This window comes from Sapajus apella, unplaced genomic scaffold (assembly GCF_009761245.1).
Source record: "Sapajus apella isolate SASKATOON/1434 unplaced genomic scaffold, GSC_monkey_1.0 scaffold5, whole genome shotgun sequence".
Classification (NCBI taxonomy): Eukaryota; Metazoa; Chordata; class Mammalia; order Primates; family Cebidae; genus Sapajus; species Sapajus apella.
The window spans coordinates 25,499,795-25,521,784 of NW_022436945.1; the positions used below are offsets into that span (position 1 = coordinate 25,499,795).

The window sequence follows — 21,990 nt, forward strand, 5'->3', positions numbered from 1 at the left end:
GAGCGTAAAACAGTGTTTGTGGTTCTAATTTTAATTTCCTGATTACTAATGATGGTGAACACTTTTGGTTAAATGGGTTATTGGCCATTTCTACACCTTCCTTCATGTAATGTCTGTACTATCCTTTGCCAGGAATTTTTACTGAAGTATTTTTCTTATTGTTGATTTAGAAGAGCTCTTTATATTCCTAATATTCTTTATATTTAGGGTCCTTCTTCTGATATATGTTAATTAATACATTTTCTCAATCTTGGACTATTAGTACATCTATTAATAGAATTTTCTCAATCTGGGGCTTGCCTATTCATATTCTTAGTGGTATCTTTCGATGAGCATGGTATTATTATTGTATTTAAAAATGTTTCAAACTTTAAAAAGAACTTTTACAAATAGTATTAGACCACTAGCTAGGCTAATAAAGAAGAAAACAGAGAAGATTCAATAAACACAATCAGAAACAATAAAGGGGATAGTACTACTGACCCCACAGAAATATAAACAATCATTAGAGAATACTATAAATACCTCCATGCACATAAACTAGAAAAACTAGAAATGGGTATATTCCTGGACACATATAGCCTCCCAGATTAAACCAGAAAAAATTGAATCCCTGAACAGACCAATAACTAGTTCAGAAATTTAAGTAGTAACAAAAAGCCTACCAACCACAAACAGCCCAGGACTGTTTGATGGATTCACAGCTGAATTCTACCAGATGTACAAATAAGAGTTGGTATCATTCCTACTGAAACTATTTTAAAAAATTAAGAAGAGGGGACTCCTTCATAACTCATTCTATGAGGTCAGCCTCATCTTGATACCAAAACCTGACGGAGATACAACAAAAAAGAAAACGTCAGGCCAATGTCCTTGATGAACATCAATGCAAAAATCCTCAACAAAATACTGGCAAACTGAATCTAGCAGCACATCAAACACTTATCTACCATGATCATGGAATAGTAATACATCCATAAAAAAGAATGAGATCATATCCTTTGCAAGGTCATGGATAGAACTGGAGGCCATTATCGTTGGCAAACTAACATGGAACAGAAAAACAAATACCGCATGTTCTCACTTATAAGTGGGAGCTAAATGATGAGATCACATGGATACACAGAGGAGAAAAACACTCACTGGGGTCTTTTGATGGGTGGAGGGTGGGAAGAGTTAGAGGATCAGAACAAACAACTAAGTTCTAGGCTTAATATCTAGGTGATGAAATAATGTGTACAACCAATTCCCATGACTCAAGTTTACCTATCTAACAAATCTGCACTTGCACTTTTGAAATTAAAAGCTAAAAAAAAAAAAATTCAAAAAATTAAAACATAATGCTGTTAACAGCACCTATAACATTCTTATAAAAACCAAATCCCTGGGGGTGGGGCCTGTGCACATCTTTGTTTTGCTTTTCTTATCCTAATGCATTGAGTTTTAAAATTGCAGTGTATATATAACACATATATAAAAAGTACACAAATCATATTTAGCTCAATGAATTTTAATAAAATGAACAAACTTGTACAAACTGCACCCAGAGAATATTTAAAGAATACATATATATATATATTTAAGCATTAAAAAAATCTGACATGCAGAACTCATACTATCTTAAATTACAGATGTGGATATTGAGGTTGAGAGGTTAAGTTACTTATTCATGCAGGTAGCTCTTCACAGAGATAAGATTTTCTGATGTTAAGTTCAATATTTTTATTATTTATTTATTTATTTATTTGAGATGGAATCTCGCTCTGCCATCCGGATTGGAGTACAGTGGCGCTACCTTGGCTCATTGTGACCTCCGCCTCCCAGGTTCAAGTGATTCTCCTGCATCAGCCTCCTAAGTAGCTGGTTCTTCAGGCACCTGCCACCATGCCCGGCTAATATTTTATTTTTAGTAGGGATGGGGTTTCAGCATATTGGCCAGGCTGGTCTCAAACTCTTGACCTTGTGATCTGCCCACCTTGACCTTCCAAAATGCTGGGATTACAGATGTGAACCACTACACCCAACTTAAGTTCAATATTTGTATAGCTATGCCATTATCTACTCCCTCTTTTATATCTCTAGTTCTCTTATCCATTCCACAATTATTTAATAAGAACTTTTAGGGAATTACAGGGAATATGTCAATAAGATTACATTAATACATATAAAATTAAATGTGTTAATGTATTCAAATGTATAGGAAAGATACTAATGAGATTTATTTTAACTTGGGTTTTACCATTTTATTGTACCTTTTATTAATTTCCAGTAGCTAATCTGAAGTCTTTTATTTTAGGGTATCACACATTCTCTATTAATTTTATTGACTGAGATGCTGATTTATAACACACATTAGACTTTTCTTCAGGGCTTAAGTCATTTGCTGCCCTACAAAATCTGAGGTGCCTAGAAAGGTCTTATAAAATTCTTCACTGTGTTACTGAGTGCATTAATATCATAGCCCAGAGGCGCAGGAAATCATCAGCTTACCATGCATTTTATATACTACAGGCAGTGACTTCCAAGAGAGATGGCTGAGAGCAGTGTAAAATATAATGTAAATATCCACATAAATAAAAATGTATGCATGTTCAAATACTATACCTTCGCATCCTTGTAAAGAAAGAGAAATCCATCTCGTAAAACAAAATACCGGTCTTGAAACTTATTTCCAGATAAGATTTTGGATGGTTCTTCTTTGATTTTCAAGATTCCTTCTTTGATGCTTCCCAGTGCACTCCGGTCTGTAAAGTACAGCATTACTTTTGTGAGCTGGGTACATTTTTACTTATTTGAAATCTAATAAAACATTTCTACACTGTCAGTTTTAATAATGTAAAGTAATAACTTGCTTACTACCACTAAAGTCTAAGGTGAACTTCTAGGAAACCCATGTGCCTGACATATTGCTGTTTATCATATATGGGCCTGCCTGGGCTGTTCAATTAGTCACAGTCTAGAAATTACACAAAATGTGGTTAGTCTGAGTTGAGAGGTGCTATAAGTGTAAAGTATGTAATAAATTTTAAAGATTTTGTATGAAAAAAAGTAAAATAGTACAATTTTAAAATATTAATTACATGTCGAAATGTATTTTGGATATGTGATATTAAATAAAATATACTTGTAATGTTACCTGTTTCTTTTTACCTTTTTCTTATGTGGCTACTAGACAACTTATAATTATATATATGGCTTGTATTCTATTTCTTTTGAACCCCGCTGGTGTAAAACATGCAAACACACAGATGAAAAAGGAAACACCTTTAAGAATTCTGACTTGAATCCATAAATTCTTAAGGGATTAAAGAAATTTTTATAAATGTGTAACAGGCAAGGGTAAGAAAGGCAAAATTGCTAAGGTAGCAATTTGCCCGTTAACAATAGGCTAAATAAAGAAAATATGGTACATTTACAACATGGAGTATTATGCAGCCAGAAAAATGAAAAAGATCATGTCCTTTGTAGGGACATGGTAGTGCTAGAGGCCATTATCCTTAGCGAACTAACACAGGAACAGAAAACCAAGTGCCACATGTTCTCACTTATAAGGGACGGCTAAATGATGAGAATATATGGACACACAGAAGGAAACAACACACACTGGGGCCTATTGGAGGGTGGAGGGTGGGAGGAAGGAGAGAATAAGGAAAAGTAACTGATAGGTACTAGGCTTAATACCTGGGTGATGAAATAATCTGCACAACAAACCCCCACGACCCAAGTTCACTTATGTAACAAACCTGCACATGCACCTCTGAACTTAGAAGTTATTTTTTTAAAGAAAAGAAATAGCAGGAGAAAATAGAACTGATTTGAGAAACAACAAATTTGAAAAACTAAATCTAAACATGCAATAATTGCTTGTTTTGCTAATAGGTACAACTTACTGAGTACCTATTAGATGCCCAGACTTTATATATATTCTCTAATAACAACACTAAAAAGTTGTGATGATTATGTTCATTTTTCACATGGTAAAACTAAGGCTTAGGAAGGTTAAGCAGCTTCCCCAAGGCTGCAGAGCTCACTGAAGGAGATTAAAACTCAACTTTTAAAAAATGTTGTATTTTGGATTCAGGGGTACATGTGCATGTTTGTTACAAGGGTGTGTGATGCTAAGATTTGGGCTTCCATTGATCAAGGCACCCAGATAGTAGACATAGCACCTAAAAGATTTTTCAGCCCTTATCCTCTTCCTTCCTTTTGGAGTCCACAGTATCTACTGTTTTCATATTCATATCTATATGTACCCAAGGTTTAACTCTCATCTGTAAGTCAGAACATAAGATATTTGGTAAAACCCCAATTCTATATGCATGTCCTTTTCTAGCTATTGCTGCCTCAGAGAAGAAACTGAGGAATTTTACAAGAATTGAGTCTAAGTTTAAACGTAACATATCGCTAGAGAGGGCTTCTCACATTTCCATGATATCCTTTTCCTACTGTTATGATGAGTCTAATGGACTTTGACTAATAAGCGAGAACTCCCTCTAGTTTAGGTTACATATTAGATTTCCAGCTCAGAGATTGGCAAATTATGGCTGGAGGCCAAATCCAATCCTCTGCTTATTTTTATATGGCCCACGAGCTAAGAATAATCTTTACATTTTTAAATGGTTGCACAAAATTTCACAAAAGTTTGATGACACATGAAAATTACATGAAATTCAAATTTCAGTCCTATAAAAATAAAGTTTTATTGGAATGCAGCCTCACATTAACTTACGTACTATCTATGGCTGCGTATATGCTACAGGGACAGAGTTGAGTAGTTGTTTCAGAGACCTTAAGTCTCATAAAACATTAACTCTTGGCCTTAAAGGGAAAAAAGCTTATTGACTCTCACTTCTCAAGAACAGCCATAAGAGGAAATTCCTGTCCACCAAAGAACCTGTTCAATCTCTTTGCCATTATTTCACTAGTTTCTTCATTCATTCATTCTTCCATCAAAAGTGTACTTTTTCTTACCATCAAGCTTTGTGCTAGGCACTGTGGTGGGGGACAAATAAAATCACAGAATTCCCAGGAACACAACGGAAATGGAAAAGGCAAGGGAAAGACAGAATATATGAATATTCGGAAAGAGAATATGTGAAGGCATGACGCGATAACATAATGGTAATAATCTGACCACTCTTTAGTCAACAACTCGTATAATCACTCCTAGTGTATGTGGAGCATGAGGCAAGCATGGTGCTAGCTCTTTCCATGGCTGTCTCATTAAAGGCTTAGAACAACACTTTCAGGTAGATTAATTACACTTAATATAATTTTATAGATGTAGAAACAGGTTTGAAATAATCATGAAACTTATCCAAGGCACATAGCTAAAGAGTGCTGTAATCAGAATTCAAAGTCAGGTTCACTTAGCTAGACTGGGAAGGTGCTTTTACAGGTATTAAAATACCACAGATATCTAACAAAATGTCTGTTATTAAAATCAATTTTGATGATATGTGATGTATAAAGACATGTCATATGAACCTATTTTTGGATTAATTTGTATTGGCAGGGGGATTGGGCACTGAGATGATTCTTTCCTTCCCAAGAAAACTTTGGCTTAGGTCAGAAAAGCTCCCCTCCTTTGCCCCACAATTTTCTGCCTATGCACAGGCCTTGTAGGGTGGGAGAAGAGGAGGCAGGGCCACCAGCAGTAGACATTGTTCTACAGTTTAAATGCATGCCCTAAATTTTCCACCTAAATTTTTATAATGATTCATCTTTTTCTCATTATTTTTACATTTTATTTTTAGGATATTCTAAAGATGGCTAAATGTGTTTCTGGAATTTGTATTCTGTGACATTCAAGTTAGATAATTTTTGATCTGGTTTTACAAGCCAGAAAATGAGACTCAGGGAATTAAAATGAACTGCCCAAAGACACAAAAATTAGTAAGTGATAAAAAAAGGGGATTGAAGACTAGGTCTGGTTTAGCAGAAATAAATAAACACAAAGCAAAACCAAAACCACAATACACCTTGTACTCTCGTGTCCTGTATTCGTTGCAGTTGATGAATAAAAGGTGCTGTGTGCATAAAAAGTGTAGAGCCTATACCAGTAATCATATTTCATGTGCCAAACTGACAATGTGCCACACTTAGAACTTTCGTAATACAAAAACACTTTTTTTGTGAGAACATCAAATTTGTATTTGTATTTTATGATGCAAAAATTTGTCCATCTATCTCCAGTCTAAAACTTTCCCCTGAAATCCAGATACATATTCAACTGCTTACTGGAGAACTGAAGAACAATAAAAAGAAAAAGAAATCCAAAACCAAATAGATATTAAGGTGTCAGCTTCTGCTTTTCCTGTATAATAACAGTAATGGCACCTATCCTGAAGGATTGTTGTGGGTGTCATATAGGATAAGATATACCAAAGTGTATGGTAGAATACTGTATCAGGTCTATCAGCCTAATACCTTCCTGGTATTAAGGTGATAGAATTTTAAATATCCATGCATCGTTTCCAAAATTTACAAAAGAAAACTTTAGAAAATAATTTAGCCAGGCACAGTGACTCACTCCTGTAATCCCAGCACTTTGGGAGGCCAAGGCAGGCAGATCACCCCAGGTCAGGAGTTCGAGGCCAGGGGTGAAACCCCGTCTCTACTAAAAATACAAAAATTAGCAGGGCATGATGGTGCGAGCCTGTAATTCCAGCTACTTGGGAGGCTGAGGCAGGAGAATCACTTGAACCCAGGAGGTGGGAGTTGCAGTGAGGTGAGATCACCCCCACTGAACTCCAGCTTGGACGTCACAGCAAGACTCTGTCTCAAAAAAACACACAAATCCTTTTTGGGCATGGTGGCTCATGCCTGGTATCCCAGCACTTTGGGAGGCTGAGGTGGGTGGATCATCTGAGGTCAAAAGTTCGAGACCAGCCTGGCCAACAAGGTGAAACCCCATCTCTACTAAAAATACAAAAAAAAAATAGCCAGGTGTGGTGGTGTGCACCTGTAGTCCCAGCTACTCAGGAGGCTGAGGCATGAAAATTATTTGAATCCTGGAGGTAGAGGTTGAAGTGGGCCAAGATCACACCACTGCACTCCAGGCTGGGTGGCACAGGGAGACTCCATCTCAAAAAAAAAAAAAAAAAAAAAAAAAAAGAAAGTCTTAAATCCAACAACCCTTAATATGTTTGGGGAAATCATTCCAGCAAATAACATACAAATTTTCACACTTAAAATTAGCATAAGAAAACAAAAGTTAAAAATACAAATAGTTTCTTACAACTCATTCCATCCTAATGGAATGGTAGTCATTCCACGTTCATATACAAATCACATGACTGATCCTAACCATGAATAAACACACATAACAAACCTCAATAGTTTTCATGATACACACACTGACTTCAGACAGTATTTTATTAATCACACTGTCATACTAATAGGTTCTTTTGAGGTATGTTGTGACTTTTAAATAATTACTGAAAAACACGCTGCCTAAATGTGTCTTCTGGTACAATGCCTTAATATGCAATTCCACACAGCAATATTTTAAAGGATTTTTATAGCTAAGTACAGTAAGAAATTTGTTAAAGATTGTATAGACTTGGTCATATAGCTGATTTAGTACAAGAGAGTCATTTATAATGCCTTGTTGGTTTAGACATAGGTATTTTTAAAGGCAAGTTATAATCAAGTTGTGAAATACAGATATTTATATGGCTTAAGTCAGTAAAATCCATTCAAACCTTCTGACAGTACTTTCCATTTACATTTTTGTTCAAATTAATACATCTTGCATTTTTTACCAATAAGAAATAAGCCTATGTCTGATATTGATGTAAATAACTCATAGTCATAAAGAAAACAGACTTAGGGGAAAATATTTTTCAAATTTTAAATACCGTTTAAATATTAACATTTACTTTAAAAATCGTTTTATGTGATTGAGTATATTGAGCATAAACCTCAGAGTGCACAATATTAAGGGACTCAGGATGAACGTTTTGAAAGGAATATATGTTAGGGCTGAGGCAAGAACAAAGAATACTTTGAAATATAAAGATCTATGATAAATATTATGATTTAAAATACTTTTATAAAGCTCTCACGGCTAAATTTCTATTTGTTGCCAAGATGTTAAAATAAGTAGAAATCCACCAATTAAAGGCCAAAATAGAGCTAAACACTTTGGGGTACATTTTGTGTAACTCTGTATGTAACAAAATCAAGGTCATGAATTGAATGGCTTCCAGTAATTCATTCTTCCAAACTCTTCAGGTACTGGTTGGACCCTTAACTTCGGGGTACTTCACTTACACTCCCTTGACCTCATGCTAGATAGAAAGCTCCCTTGCTCCAGGAGAATCTGGCTCAGTACAAAGCTCATACCAGCTGTGTCCATCACATCTGCTCTCCGTACCTCATCAGGTGTGGGTTCAAACTCTAATTTGTAAATGTGAAAGTTTCATGTCCCATGTGTCTCTTCTGAGCAGAGCTGAAAGTCCTCGTATGCAAGACTTCGCAGTAGGATCCTTCCTTAATATTTCTTGAGATTCTAGTAAGAACTCCTGTCTGGGTCCTATATTTTGGCTTCTCCATTCTCTGGAATCCTGCAATCCTCACACTTCTACACTGCACACTCATCTTCCTAGATGTCAAATTTTCCTAGTTTCTAACTTCTGAGCATTAATATTTCTAATGCCACATAAACAACCCTTTTGTCATACTTTTGCTATATAGTCACTCAGTGTCCATTGGCTCCCTCTGAGCTAATCAAAGAAACTGAACTTCATATATAATATGGTTCATAATAGAAACGCTAGCCATGATGTTATATACAAGTTACTAAGCATAGAAAACTTGGTAATATGATTTAAAAACAAAAGAAATAAAGGAGGGACATGGCAAGTATATTTGCTTTTAACTGAAGAAGGAAACAGCTATTGTACATAATTAAAGTGCTAAAGGAAGCCATTAAGTAATCTACTAGGGAAAACCATCTAATTTTTGTGTGTGAGTATAACAGGTTTGAAAGTTTAATGCACTCCTCAAAGCACTCAATTCTCCCATAGATAAATCCTGGGATGCACCTTAATAGGTACTATCTCATTTACTACATTTTGATATGTTATTCCAATCAAATTATAGCAGACTGTTACCTCTATTGAATCAGAAAACCCTCCCCTATTCTTGGTAGTTGCTAGGATGAGGAAGGGTAGGTTGGAATATATTGAAAAGTCTTTAGAATTAAAACTATGAGTAAGAAAACAAACATGTAAGCTATATTGAGCTATCAATTTGTTATCAATTTAGAAAAGCTCTTAAAAGTCACATGTATGAAACAAAGAACAGCCAGACTCATTTAAGCAGAACAGACATATCACGTAACAGGCAATGAAACTGATAAGCTCCCCCCTGACCTAGAGTAGTCCATTATTTCATGCTGCTTATACTCTAATATTTCAACAGTTGTCATACATTTAGAATTTCTGTTCTTTCTGGGTATAGATAATGCTTAACAAAACTCAAATTAAATACTTTAAATTTTCTATAGATTACTGCCTAATAAAGAGTTAATACAAATTTACCAACAGGGCTTCTCACCCCAAAATTGTATTATTAGAAAATGTCAGGAAATTTGTACTCCACAGTAAATATCAGTGACTATCATCAGTTTCAAAACAACAACAACAACAAAAAAATCTTAACTGTAATGGCCTAGGGCTTACTTGTAATCTCTTGTATGTCTTTGCCTTTAAGAAAACATGATGGGAGTGAAATGTGGATTATTAAAGCTAGCTGAATTTATTACATTTGTTGAAATGTCTTTTTTTTTTTTAAGTTCATAGACAGTGAATGGCTCAGCTTTCCAGATCTGAATTTACCTAAAGTAGTTGCATTTTGATTTACTCTATTCTAATGCAAATTTAATTCCATAGCATGTCATGTACAGCAATCTAAAGGAATTCAAAGGAATATGCATTTGAATTACATCTTACATCTTTAGATATAGTATTTCTTTCTCATTTCATTCATTAAAATTTCATTCTCATGTATCATATTCTATTGGAATAATTTTCAAAAAACTTCAGTGCTAAAACAAAACATATGCCACTGAGGATTATTTATTCTGCAGCCTTACAGAAACTATACATTTTTGGTTTGCTTATGATAGATATGTTGAAGTTTAATTTAAAAGATAATAAATGATGGTTTGGTTACGTAAGCTATGACACTGTCTAAACAGCAATGTAAATAAGGTTTTATTCTCCCTATCTTAATACTTCAGTCATAATACATGGAGTAGAAAAAAAATGAGGACTATTTTTTATCTTTGTTTTCAAATTAGTTAGCTCTTTATTACAATAATGGCAATGGCACAAAATGTTCCTAAGAAATCAAATGCTTTTGAAAAACACAATTTTTAAGTAGAGGCAACACAAAATGTACTTACTCCCATCTAACTCTATAAAAGTAAATTATGTTACCTCCTTACCTTAAATAAATGAGCAGAAATTAAGTGTTGGATTCTAAAATGTATTCTTATGTGTTAAGTGCATATTTTAAATAGTTCACATAAACAAAGAAAATTGAGAAAATTAAAACCCCTTAATTATAATAGCAAATTTTTATATAACATTCTTGCTTTAAAAGCAAGTGGTGAAAACATAATGTCAAGCAAAGTATATGGTTATAATTTGTTAGATATATCAGGAAAAACTCATACAATTAATGAAATGCAAGCCATAGATAAATAGACAGATATTATAAATGTAGGGACAGTATAAAAATTAGGTATCTAGTGTGAGGGTGTAGTGTACAAAGGATGTTATAGGGCAACTCTGTTTTAACAAATGTTAACATACTAGCTGTTACTAAGTAAAAAATGTGGTTGCAACCAACTGTTCTCCACCTTTTTTCTTTTTTTCAAATTCTGATGATTTCTACTTGGCCCCAGGTCAGAATAAGAAATTCTTAAGAAACGAAATAAGTCTTTAACATTATTTCCATTTTTCTTGAAGAAAAATTGACCATTTCTGAGATGATTCTAGTTTATCTGCTAACACACTAACAGAATAATCATATTTGATTTATTTTCATTATTTTCCTTTTAGATCCCAATTTTAAGTTGTAGTAGATGTAATGAATGGAGCAATAACCCTGGAGTAGGTAGTCATTGTGATTGATTAGGAGACATTTGCCAAGAAAAAAACAAATTAGACTGAATATCAACATTATCAAAAGTCTATCTCAAAGTGTGTCCCACAAGAGGTATTAATAAAGTTGAAGATGATGTTAAGTCACAACTATAAGAAAAAGTCATGACCTAAGAAAATGATTTTTTAAAAATATTACAGATTTCTAAAAAGGGCAAACCTAAATTCAAACAAATACAGAATGAATATGCAAACAACCAAATGAAAGAGATTATATTTCTTTTACAATCTGAATATAAATCAAACTCTAATTCAATACTTACAAAAATTTTATGGGCTGGAAAATAAGAATACCTTAAGTATTTATTTTATAGGTTCTCCTATTTTTGACCAAACTACATAACTACAAATATGTAATGATCCAATTAATGTATTTGCTGATGTTTTTCCTTTAAAACATTATTTTTTTTATGCAGTGTTCCTGGTACAACAAGATGCATATTGGCTTGATAAAATGAGGCAGTAGGGATAGTTCAGGGACAAAGGTGGATTTTATGTTTCCTGCCCTGTTAGAGACGTGAAGTGGGTAAGAAAGTGACACAGAAGTTTACAGACATTTTACTCCAAAGAATATTTAATCCTTGGGAGGCCAAGGCAGGTGCCTCACTTGAGGTCAGCAATTCAAGACCTGACTGGCTAACATGGTGAAAGCTGGTCTCTAATAAAAATACAAAAATTAGCAAGGCATTGTGATGAGTGCATGTAATCCCAGCTACTCAAGAGGCTTAGGTAGGAAATCACTTGTACCTGGGAGGCAGAGGTTGCAGTGAGCTGAGATCACACCACTGCACTCCAGTCTAGGGGACACAGCAAGAGTCTATCTCAAAACAAACAAAGAAACAAACTACAACACCACCAACAAAAAACAAAGACTATTTCATCCAAATCTCTGAACTTTGCTTAAGCCTCCAGCTTTCTTTCTTCTGCTTGGCTTCTCTAGTTCTTCTCCAGTTTTTTTATACAAGATGCTTTGTCCAGATCTTACAGAGGCTTGATGCTTTTATAACAGAAGGACACACTAATGTCTCCATCTAGAAGATCCAATGGGATAGGTGGAATATCACCAAATCACCTAATCTTCCTACCCAGTTTATGGATACAGCCAATGTACAGGCTGTCACTGCACCATTTCTTCTTGCCCTTACACAGCGCAGATTTTACTCACATATGATTGCTCTAAATCAGCACAATCTACACTTTCTTAGGTTGTTTGTTCCCTCCCTGGCAAGTCACGTCCTGAAGATTAATAGCATTTAATGGTGAACTTGTTTTGGGTTACATTACCCTCACCCTCAGACATAAAAAAAACCTTCCCTTATAACACAGCCTTTTAGTATCAAATTGTTATCTATTTTTATTCACATAGAAGCCTACCAGCATTCACAAAACAGCAAAGGTATTATGTCTAGATGTAGTTTTTAAACATTTTGCAACATGGAGAATTAAGAGCTATTTCAGAAGAGTCTCACAAAAAAAGAAACAAAAATTTCAACAGGAAGATAATGAAAGAATACCTGAATTCCAAAATTGGGACAGATATTATAGATTATCTAAATTAGGATTTCTCAACATCAGCATTGAGATTTTGGGCCTGATAGTCCTTTGTCGTAGAGTTTCCTGTGTATTATAGAATATTTAGCAGTATCCCTGGTCTGTACCCACTAAATACAAGAAGACCTGCCTCTCTACCCAATCTCCAAGTTGTGACAGTCAAAATGTCCCAAGATGATGTATTTTCCATGTCTTGTGGGTGTGGAGAGGAGGGAAGGGAACCATTTCTAGCCGAGAACCACTACGTTATGACTTGTGCATTCATACATGTGCATTCATACGAGTACAGAGAAATCCTATTGCAATCCTTCAGAAGGCACAGGCAGGATATGGTCACAATCATATGCAGGAGCATGAAAAAATTTAAAACATGATAAAGGTCTCTGAAAGGCTAAATTTCTACAGTATAAAGAGTTAATATCTGGGTTTTTTTAGATGCTTTTAAGAACACAATGACATAAAAGTTGTTATACTACTTGCATTTTATAAAAGTACTTTCATTTAAGTAAAAGTATGTAAGATATAAAGGACAGTGTCATTAAATCAGAAGTTTATACGATAAGCTTTGGTACAATTAAGAGCTCTTAACTATTGATTAACTAGAGAATATGCAATCACACTGAGTAGGTTTACAGCACTGAAGAGCTGTACTATCCTCCCCACCTTTTTTCACATGATTAAAATTAGAAGGAAGACAAATCAGTTCTTCATTCTAACACTTAGTAACTGAATAATACAAGGCAAATCGCTTAAGTCCTCTTGAGTTTCTCTTCCTTTCATTTGTAAAATTCGAAGGGTAATATAACTTAAAAGGAAGTTAAAAAAACTTCAAATGAGCTTTGGTGTGTGTTGAGCTCTGCTGATATGCAATTAAAAATAATAATGGTTATTATAATATTAATCATAAAACTAATGGCAAATTTCCTCTTACAAAACTTGAATCCTTAGCTTTTTGAGTTGGATTGCATATATTCCTGGCTGACATATTTTTGGATCTGTCAGTTGATAATAACAAAACAGAAGAATTTTCAAAACAAATATTTTCTGAGACTTCATACAGGTTCAGAAATTATCTTATATAGTTCACTTGTGCTAGCTAATTTACTTAATTAACTTTACATCTGCACTGTCTCCTTCCAGTTGGATGGGAAGCATTCTAACTGGAAGTGTTTTGTTTTGTATGTATGTATTTTCCAATATCATCACAAAAATGTGAGATGGATAGCAGGCACTCTATCTCAGAGCCTATATGATTAGCATTCCTTTAATGCCCAGAAAGCTTTCTGACGCAAATGTAATTCAAGGAGATGACTTGTCCTCAATCTAAAAATTAGGAAAATACATAAGCACAAGCATGGTAAACAACCTTTAAAAACAAACTATTATTTCCAAAAACCTGAACTTGGTACAATCAAATTAGCCAACGCTACACATTGGGAAGATTTCTTCCTGTCCATATATTCTTCTTTCTTATCTATGTATTATGTCAGTTCATTCTGTATGTAGCTACTCATTTTTCACATTTTCAAATATTACTTGTCCCTTATTAGTTACCCTTTAACCACTTGAACTTTCAATCATAGCTGCAATGTGATGTAATGACACCTACCACTGCAGTGTTTAATTGTATCAGCAGTTAAGAATCTCTTCACCACCAGATAAGCAGAGCCAGGATCAGCTAATGAACTCCACCGAAGCACCTGCTCCAGTACATTTTCTGTGTAGTGAAGAGGACGTTCTGTAAAAAATAAATTCCAAATCAAATGGAAAATATATGAAGACAACATTTTTTAATTTTATAACTATACATTTAAAAGATCCCTTTGAAAAGGTCTGTATGCAACATTATATACAATCATATCTTACGTTCTACAGTAATAGCACTATGACTACATAAAAGATACCCTAAGACCTAGAAAATTATTAAGCATGTAACATTAACTATACAAATTAATCTATGCAGGAATAACTATTTGTTACTCAACTATTTTTAAAAATTAGAAGTACTTTTTTTGTGCTAAAAATCTCAGAATTCTACCCTTTGTGCAATAAATTCTACTTGTAAAATACTTCATTTTTTTTTTTTTTTCTTTTTTTGAGACAGGTTCTCACCCTGTCACCTAGGCTGGAGTGCAGTGGTGCAATCATAGCTCACTGCAGCCTCCAACTTCTCGGCTCAGGCTGCCTACCTGCCCTGGCCTCCCAAAGTGCTAGGGTGAACAGGCATCCCCATCCTCTTTTTTAGATAACGTATTGGTTTGTTTAGGGAAACCTTCCTATTTTTATATGCAATTAAATAATTTTAAAAGGGCTAACAAACTTAATTTTGTCTGTTACTAACTAGTAATCATAAATTAATCATAATCTTTTGTTTATCCCAAAAGATTGGACTCATAATTTTGGATCAATACTAGTGAATACTCATAGCTAATATTTTCACAACCAATTAATATAAAATTATAAAAAGTAACTTCTATAGAAAACATTAAAATAATTTACAAAATAGTGCCAAGTAGTCTATATTTAACTGCTAGAGGAAATATGAAAAACATTATGTGTCAATGTTACATATTAACTATTGATGTAATAGACCAACTAGCAAGAGATTAAATGACAGCTTCAATATCTCTCTCTGAAGAATATTCACCCATATACATTTTAATTTAGGCAATCATAATTTTAAGTGCAGCATATATTCTTAGCATAGAGTTAAAAAGAACAAGTTTTAGAATTACAATTGAAGCTTCACAGCAAAGTTTTTGCTGATCAAAATATGTCAATCAGTTAACAAAATGTAGCAACAGAAGCATATGCTGGAATAAAAGAAATCCAAACCTTTTCTCTGTACACTGCACATAGCATAACTGAAATAATAACAGAAGCTCTGACATGAAGGTGTCAATGCTGCTTTTAGTGATGTAGCCATGTAAAAGTCAATTTAACTCTTTCATATCATCCAAAACATAAAGCACATATAGCACTTGAGCTTTTTGTTTTTGGTTAAAGTAATGAGGCAAATGACAAACAAGAAAAAGCACATCAAAATCATCATGTTTATGATCCATCATAATGTAACAGACAATAAAATCATAAGTTTAGTTTAAATAAATATATCACATCCTCCCTAATACTGGTTTCCCCTATGATCATATTATATTAGAAGTCATCAACAATTCCTAGTTTCAGAAAAGAAAAATAAATTGTCTGCTTCCAATGTAAATTACCAGATGTTTGCTTCCTACCCAGTAAAGTGAAATCCTGTTCTGCATTCTGTGCTTATTGGAGTAAGCTAACCTACTATAATAATGGCAAAAATAAAGAAGAAAAGAAAAAATCACTAGGCCATACATCTTGAGTACAAATATACATCATGTTTACTATTATATACACCCTATACACAGAATAGTGCTGAGTATATAATAAATGCTCAATAAATATTTGACAAATAAACTATTTCATTGCTTTCTTTGGTGGCCCATAAATAAAGATATTAACAGAAAGACAAAATATAAGTCATCGTAAAGCCAGACAAAATCTTTTGTGCTATATCAACACTACTTTTCTTCAAATAATTTTCTAAAAGAGTGGGCAAAGATCGTAACTGCCCACAATTTGCCAAAGTTATAATTCAATTGTTAATAACTCATAAATTAGTTGTCTTCAAATTGAAGTTATATGTATTTGAAGGTAAAACTAATTATAGAATAAGCACTCCATTTACGTCTGGCTTTAAATAATTTTTCAGCCTACTACTTGCAAGCTTTGAGACACTACCGATTGCAATAACAGTTGCCATTTATGGAATAACAATTATGTATCAGGCATTATTATACACTGGATGCTTTAAATCAGTTATCACTTTCAATCCTCACGATAACACTCTTCACGAGATATTATTATTCATGTTTTACATGTAAGGAAAGCTAAGGATCACAAAGGTTTAGCTCCTTGCCTCAAGTCACATGGCTGGTTAAGGTGAGGAAGAGAGATGTGCGTCCCAAACCTATCTGACTTTAAAGCTCCAAATCTTAACTATCATACTTAGTTTTATTTTGAACACATGTGTAAGCCTTCCTATGACGGTTTTCTCACATGTAATTTGAGGAAAAATAATTTCAATTTGCAAAGATTTTCTTGAGGACTGAACAAGGTAACGTATGCAAAGTGAAAAACAGTGTGCTCTGACCACATAATCAGAAGATAACAGCAGTTTATGTGTCAATCAGAAGAGCTAGAAAGAATCCTAATGAAAAAATAAACAGATCTTCCACATCATAATAGCTATGAGGACAAAACGAGCCATCTTTTTTTTTTTTTTTTCTGATATTACTGCATAAACAGTAACTGCTCGGCAAACTTGGATCTCTCAGTGGAGCCCATTTAAACGAGTCCTTTTCAGCATTCAACTTTTTTCAAGATGTGAAAAGCCTAGAGGGTAATGGGGTCTACACTGGGAGAAGATGGGTTTGGTTTTAAGGTAAAGCATTGAAATAACAGCATACTTTGGATGACTGGCTCTTATGGAAGGGACACTCTCTCCTAGTGTGGATTTCAACTTATCCTAATGATTGTTGGTAGCTGTGGTTCCAGGATGTCTGACATTCTTCAAAAAGTGAGACAAGAAATATTTGTTATCTTTCCAATACAAATTTCATGAAGCATTCATTTACAGGAAAAACCTAATTATAATTAATTGAGGCTAGAATCTAACTCAGGTTAATGTATATTTCATACCAATGTATGAAATGTATATTTCATACCAAAATCAAAATGTCAAAAACATCAAAATTTTTTAAATGGTTATAACATATTTTGCCATGAATCTGACTACCATATAAACAAAAAAATGATTGTACTGTTTTAGTCAGAACTTCCTTAAAAGTTGTGCACCATCTCACCAATGACAATAATGCTAGAATATCATTTAAGTGAAAAAAAATGTACAAGATTATAGCAATCTGAATTAGTAGCTGCTACATCCACGGTGATTCCATTTACAGGTTTAAGAATCTATTTTCATCATCTGCAGCCATATAGGAGTTTCTCAGCATTTACATGCTATAATGCACAGGTCCCTTTAATTTTCATATTTTAATTAGGGTATTAATTTTTAATGAGTACAATAGATGATCTCAGGATGGTAAAGGGAAGATTACCCAAAATTTATTATACAAAGGAAACACTGGATATGAGAGCATAGAGGACTCTTGCTTTAAAGTCTAAAGAGACTTAAAATTCAGCACTCCGGTTTACTCATTTATAAATCTATATATTCATTTGTTTTTCTTACTTTGTTACTTGGAGAATTTATGTTTGCATTAGAAAACACACCAGTTACCTGGCTGGCACTCTTATCAACTACAACCTTCTTACTACCTATGCCTTTACTTTTATCTCCTCCTTATATTTCACTTTATCTCCCCTGCTTGTTACCAGAAATAAAGCCTTCAACGTTTCAGGTCAGGTGGTACCACATGTTCCACTGGCTTCAGTAAACCAACATACCACAGGCCCTTTTGTTGCTCTCCTACCATTATTCTTCTGGAAGTTTTTCTCTTCCTGCAGTTTCTACTTGTACAGTTGGCCAAAGTTTAAGACCAAGCCAAATTTGAATTCTTAATTCTAAGTGTATTCTTTCTAGGTACACACGACACATTTCTTTGTTTATACATTGAGATATTCACAATAAAAACTTAATGTCTCCTAGGTTTTTAGATATCTTCATAAAGACAACTTTTTTACATTAGACAGAAGTAAAAATAAAAAAAAATCCAATTCAGTCTTAGCATTTTATATACTAATTACCACATTCAAGTTTATAATTAGTCATTTTGAGGGTAAACATCCCTTGATTGCCAAGATAAAATTTCAAAACAATGTTTCTGGGTTTAATGCAGCCCCTCTTCTAGCTATATATAATTCCTTCCTATCCTCATCCATCTGCTTGCTCCTCTGAGGATGACCAGTAGCCAGAAATACAGACCTCCAATGACACAAGGATATGCTTTAATGTACTCAACCCTTGAGATGGCAAGGGAGGTAGGGAGAGGATACCTACCCCTAAATCCACAATTCAATACTCTGCTGTCAAACTTTTAAAAGCAATGGGAATAGAAGTGTGTAGGAGACAATCATCTGTCCAGGCACGAAACAGGGCCTTGAGGTCCCTTCATTGTTCCTAATCTTCAGGCAGAGATCTCTGTCTATATGCCTCCCAGATTTGGATGCATCTATACCAGTAGCCACAGTCTGTATCATTCAGAGCAGAATACATCTACTTTTTTGCCCCGTTTCAGTTGAAAAGACTTTTGTCGAATGTGATCCACATCAACTGCCCTATGAGAAGTACTCAAAAATATAAAGGTCTAAAATATATGGTAAACGGCCTAAAAAAACTAGAGTGTAGGGCAGGGTATATACACATTACTATTCTATAAGTCATGTAATATACAACATTACAGATTTCTAAACAAATGATGAGAAAGAAATCAGTGGGAACATCATGAAGGAAGGGACATTTGACCTAGACTGCGAAGGATGGATATGCAATGAGGAAATAATAAAAGGATTTTATGTGCTGGAACAATGTAAACCAATTCATAATGTGGAAAGATATTTCTGGCAATAATGCTGATGGTGACCTTTATGCACAAAGATAATAAAGCTGGTCACTGAGTGACCCATTCTTTAAAAGTAAACAAAGACGAAAAATAAAAATGTTGTCACCCTTGTACCACAGAGTCATACAAAATCAAGCTTCACTTATTCAACAGATTTTATGGCTACTATATACTACGCACTATGCTAGATATTAGAGATTAAAAAACAACAACATAATTGCTCCTACTTTCCAAGGAGCCCCCGTCAATAGAGACAAGAAAAATCAAGGTGATAAGTACTACAAAGAGAAATGACACAAAATGTAGTGAAACTTTTAGTCTAGGTTTTAAAAGAGGTCATAACATGGGCCAGATGAAGGAAGAACAAAGGTATATTTGGGAAACACCAGTTAATATATGTTAGCCAAGCACAAAAATGGAAAAGATTATCTATTAAAAAAAAAAAAAAACAGGTAACATGAGAAAAGACGGCAAAGGAGACTGCAGCAAGGAAAACCCAATGTTTAGAAGATAGAATAAGGAGAAACTACAAAAGAGGTAAAGTGACCAGGAAATCATGAAGAGAATCTAGGTAGTATGGAACACAGAGTGAAGATCATCAGATAAAAAGGGAATAGTCATTAACAATAAATGCCATAGCAGGGTGGGGAAAGTGAACTCAGATGTGAACCTGGGGACTCGACAGTTGGGGGTCATGGGAGCCAGAGTATTTCTGTGCACGAGGAGGACTGAGACTGACTGAAGGAGACACTGTGAACTGACATCCAAGTACCAGAGTCATTAGATCTCGGCAATGTATATTTAAAAATAATTTTGACACATTTTAAATTCTAAAGAATTGTGCACAATCATAATGCAGGAATAAAAACATAAAGACAGAATAATGAAAGACAAAGTTCTGACAATCCCATTTCATTTTAACACTGATTGCAACACTCCCAATAACATACTATGGGGTATTTAAACATTGAATTTTAATTTTTATCCTGAGCTTGATGGTGGCAAGATTTTCCTTGTGGCAGTTTGGCAGCTATACTCCGAAGTGTCCCAAGACCTTGGTAGGTAGCAGCTAGACAGATGGTGAAGGTACAAAGACATTCTGTATCTTATTTTTTTTTTTTTCTGGAGGTCTTTGAAACTGCATGGTGTTACTGAAATGTTAAACTTATTCAGCCCTTGACTGTTGGGGTAGTCAAGGTGGTTTAAATGCTCCCTTTACCCCTAGGCATCTTGGAAATGAAAGACAACTAAATATTTGATCCACTAAAGATAGAAAAAAGAAAAAGACAAAAATGAAGTTTCTGCTGCTCTTAAAATTATTTTATAGAATAAACAATAATTTTAAATCAACATTCTTTGTTCTTGTTAAATAATAGTAGTGTTCTTGTTAAATAATAGTAATTCACAGCACTCAGAATATTGTTCCAAATCAAATTACTTGTCCTTATAAACAATGGTCTTCTTTCCCGAGGTAGCAAAAGAGAGTCCTGAAGTCTTGCACTATACTTTATAGTCAATAAGGTAATATAATTATTTTGATGGGTAAAATCATAAAAGGCAACCTCGAGTAGTGATAACATATATTAACACATGCACTAATGTAAAAAAAAAATCATAACAAGATTTTGAGACATAAAATGTTTGCAAAGTCTTGTCATAAAGAGTACTTTTTTTTACAGTACAAGGAATTTAAGAATCCTAGCATAAAAGTCACTTACCTAGCTCTTCATTTTCAATGACTTCAAACGTGGCCCAAATATCACCTTTTGTAGGAGTGATATTTTTTATTGCTAATATATCATTAGTAAATTCTTCTGCTTCCATCACAGGAGATATCTGTAAGAGAAGCAATATTTCTTCAAAAAATGTGTTAGAAAGATAAGTAGCCTTATGACAGGTCAATAATATTCCCCATCCACCATTTAATGATATCCCGAATTTATTCTGAGCCTACTTAAAACCAGCTTCCCTAATCCCATACAGAAAACAGCATGTTCAGATCCTTTTCATAAAATGTATGTATGTACAAAAAGGGATTACAATATGGACATAATTTTTTATCACTTAATGAGCAATTAGACCACTCAGAAGGAAATAATGTACCTAGTCACATGTGGAATGGCCTTTGCCAGACAATGAATCCAACAGTCCTCTAAGTGTAAAACTTTTTACTCATCAGTTCTATAATTAAGAGTTTAGAGTAACTTGGTTTATTCAGCCTGGATTCTAAATTATACACAATTGATGTCTATCAGTCATGCCAAAAAGCTCCAGGGTCTTGGTAGTCTGTGGTATGCCCTGCCATGCCAAGTGACAGATGGTGGGATACTAAAGTATGCTGGAACCAGGATTCCAGGGCGTATGGCAGAGTCTGCAATGCCAGCCTGGGGGCTGGCTCCACAAAACTCCCAAAGCCTTAGGCCACTGTATAAGCACATCACCTCTTTGGGGACTTCTGGAATTTTTTATTTGTTTCTTCTTGTTTTTGTTTTTGCCAATCTTAAATGCGTGCTGGCCAAAAGCAAGATGGCTTTCTTAAATTAGAATTTAGTTATAAGGCATTATAATATTGCACTTGCAACTTGGTTTGTACATTTTCAGTAAAAGGATGTCTCTACCAAAAAATTCCTTAGAAATGTATT

At 34.2% G+C, this 21,990-nt stretch overlaps 1 protein-coding gene across 5 annotated transcripts in view; it reads right to left on the reverse strand.

The window, feature by feature from the left end:
- Positions 1-21,990, reverse strand: part of ARAP2 (ArfGAP with RhoGAP domain, ankyrin repeat and PH domain 2) — a 183,938-nt gene that overhangs the window by 24,486 nt on the left and 137,462 nt on the right. For all 5 annotated transcript variants that reach the window (XM_032273755.1, XM_032273753.1, XM_032273757.1 and 2 more), the window contains 3 exons: positions 21,067-21,184; positions 14,338-14,466; positions 2,605-2,744 (listed from right to left, as the gene is read on the reverse strand). In XM_032273755.1, the coding sequence (XP_032129646.1) occupies positions 2,605-2,744; positions 14,338-14,466; positions 21,067-21,184 (387 nt within the window). The remainder of the gene's footprint in view (positions 1-2,604; positions 2,745-14,337; positions 14,467-21,066; positions 21,185-21,990) is intronic.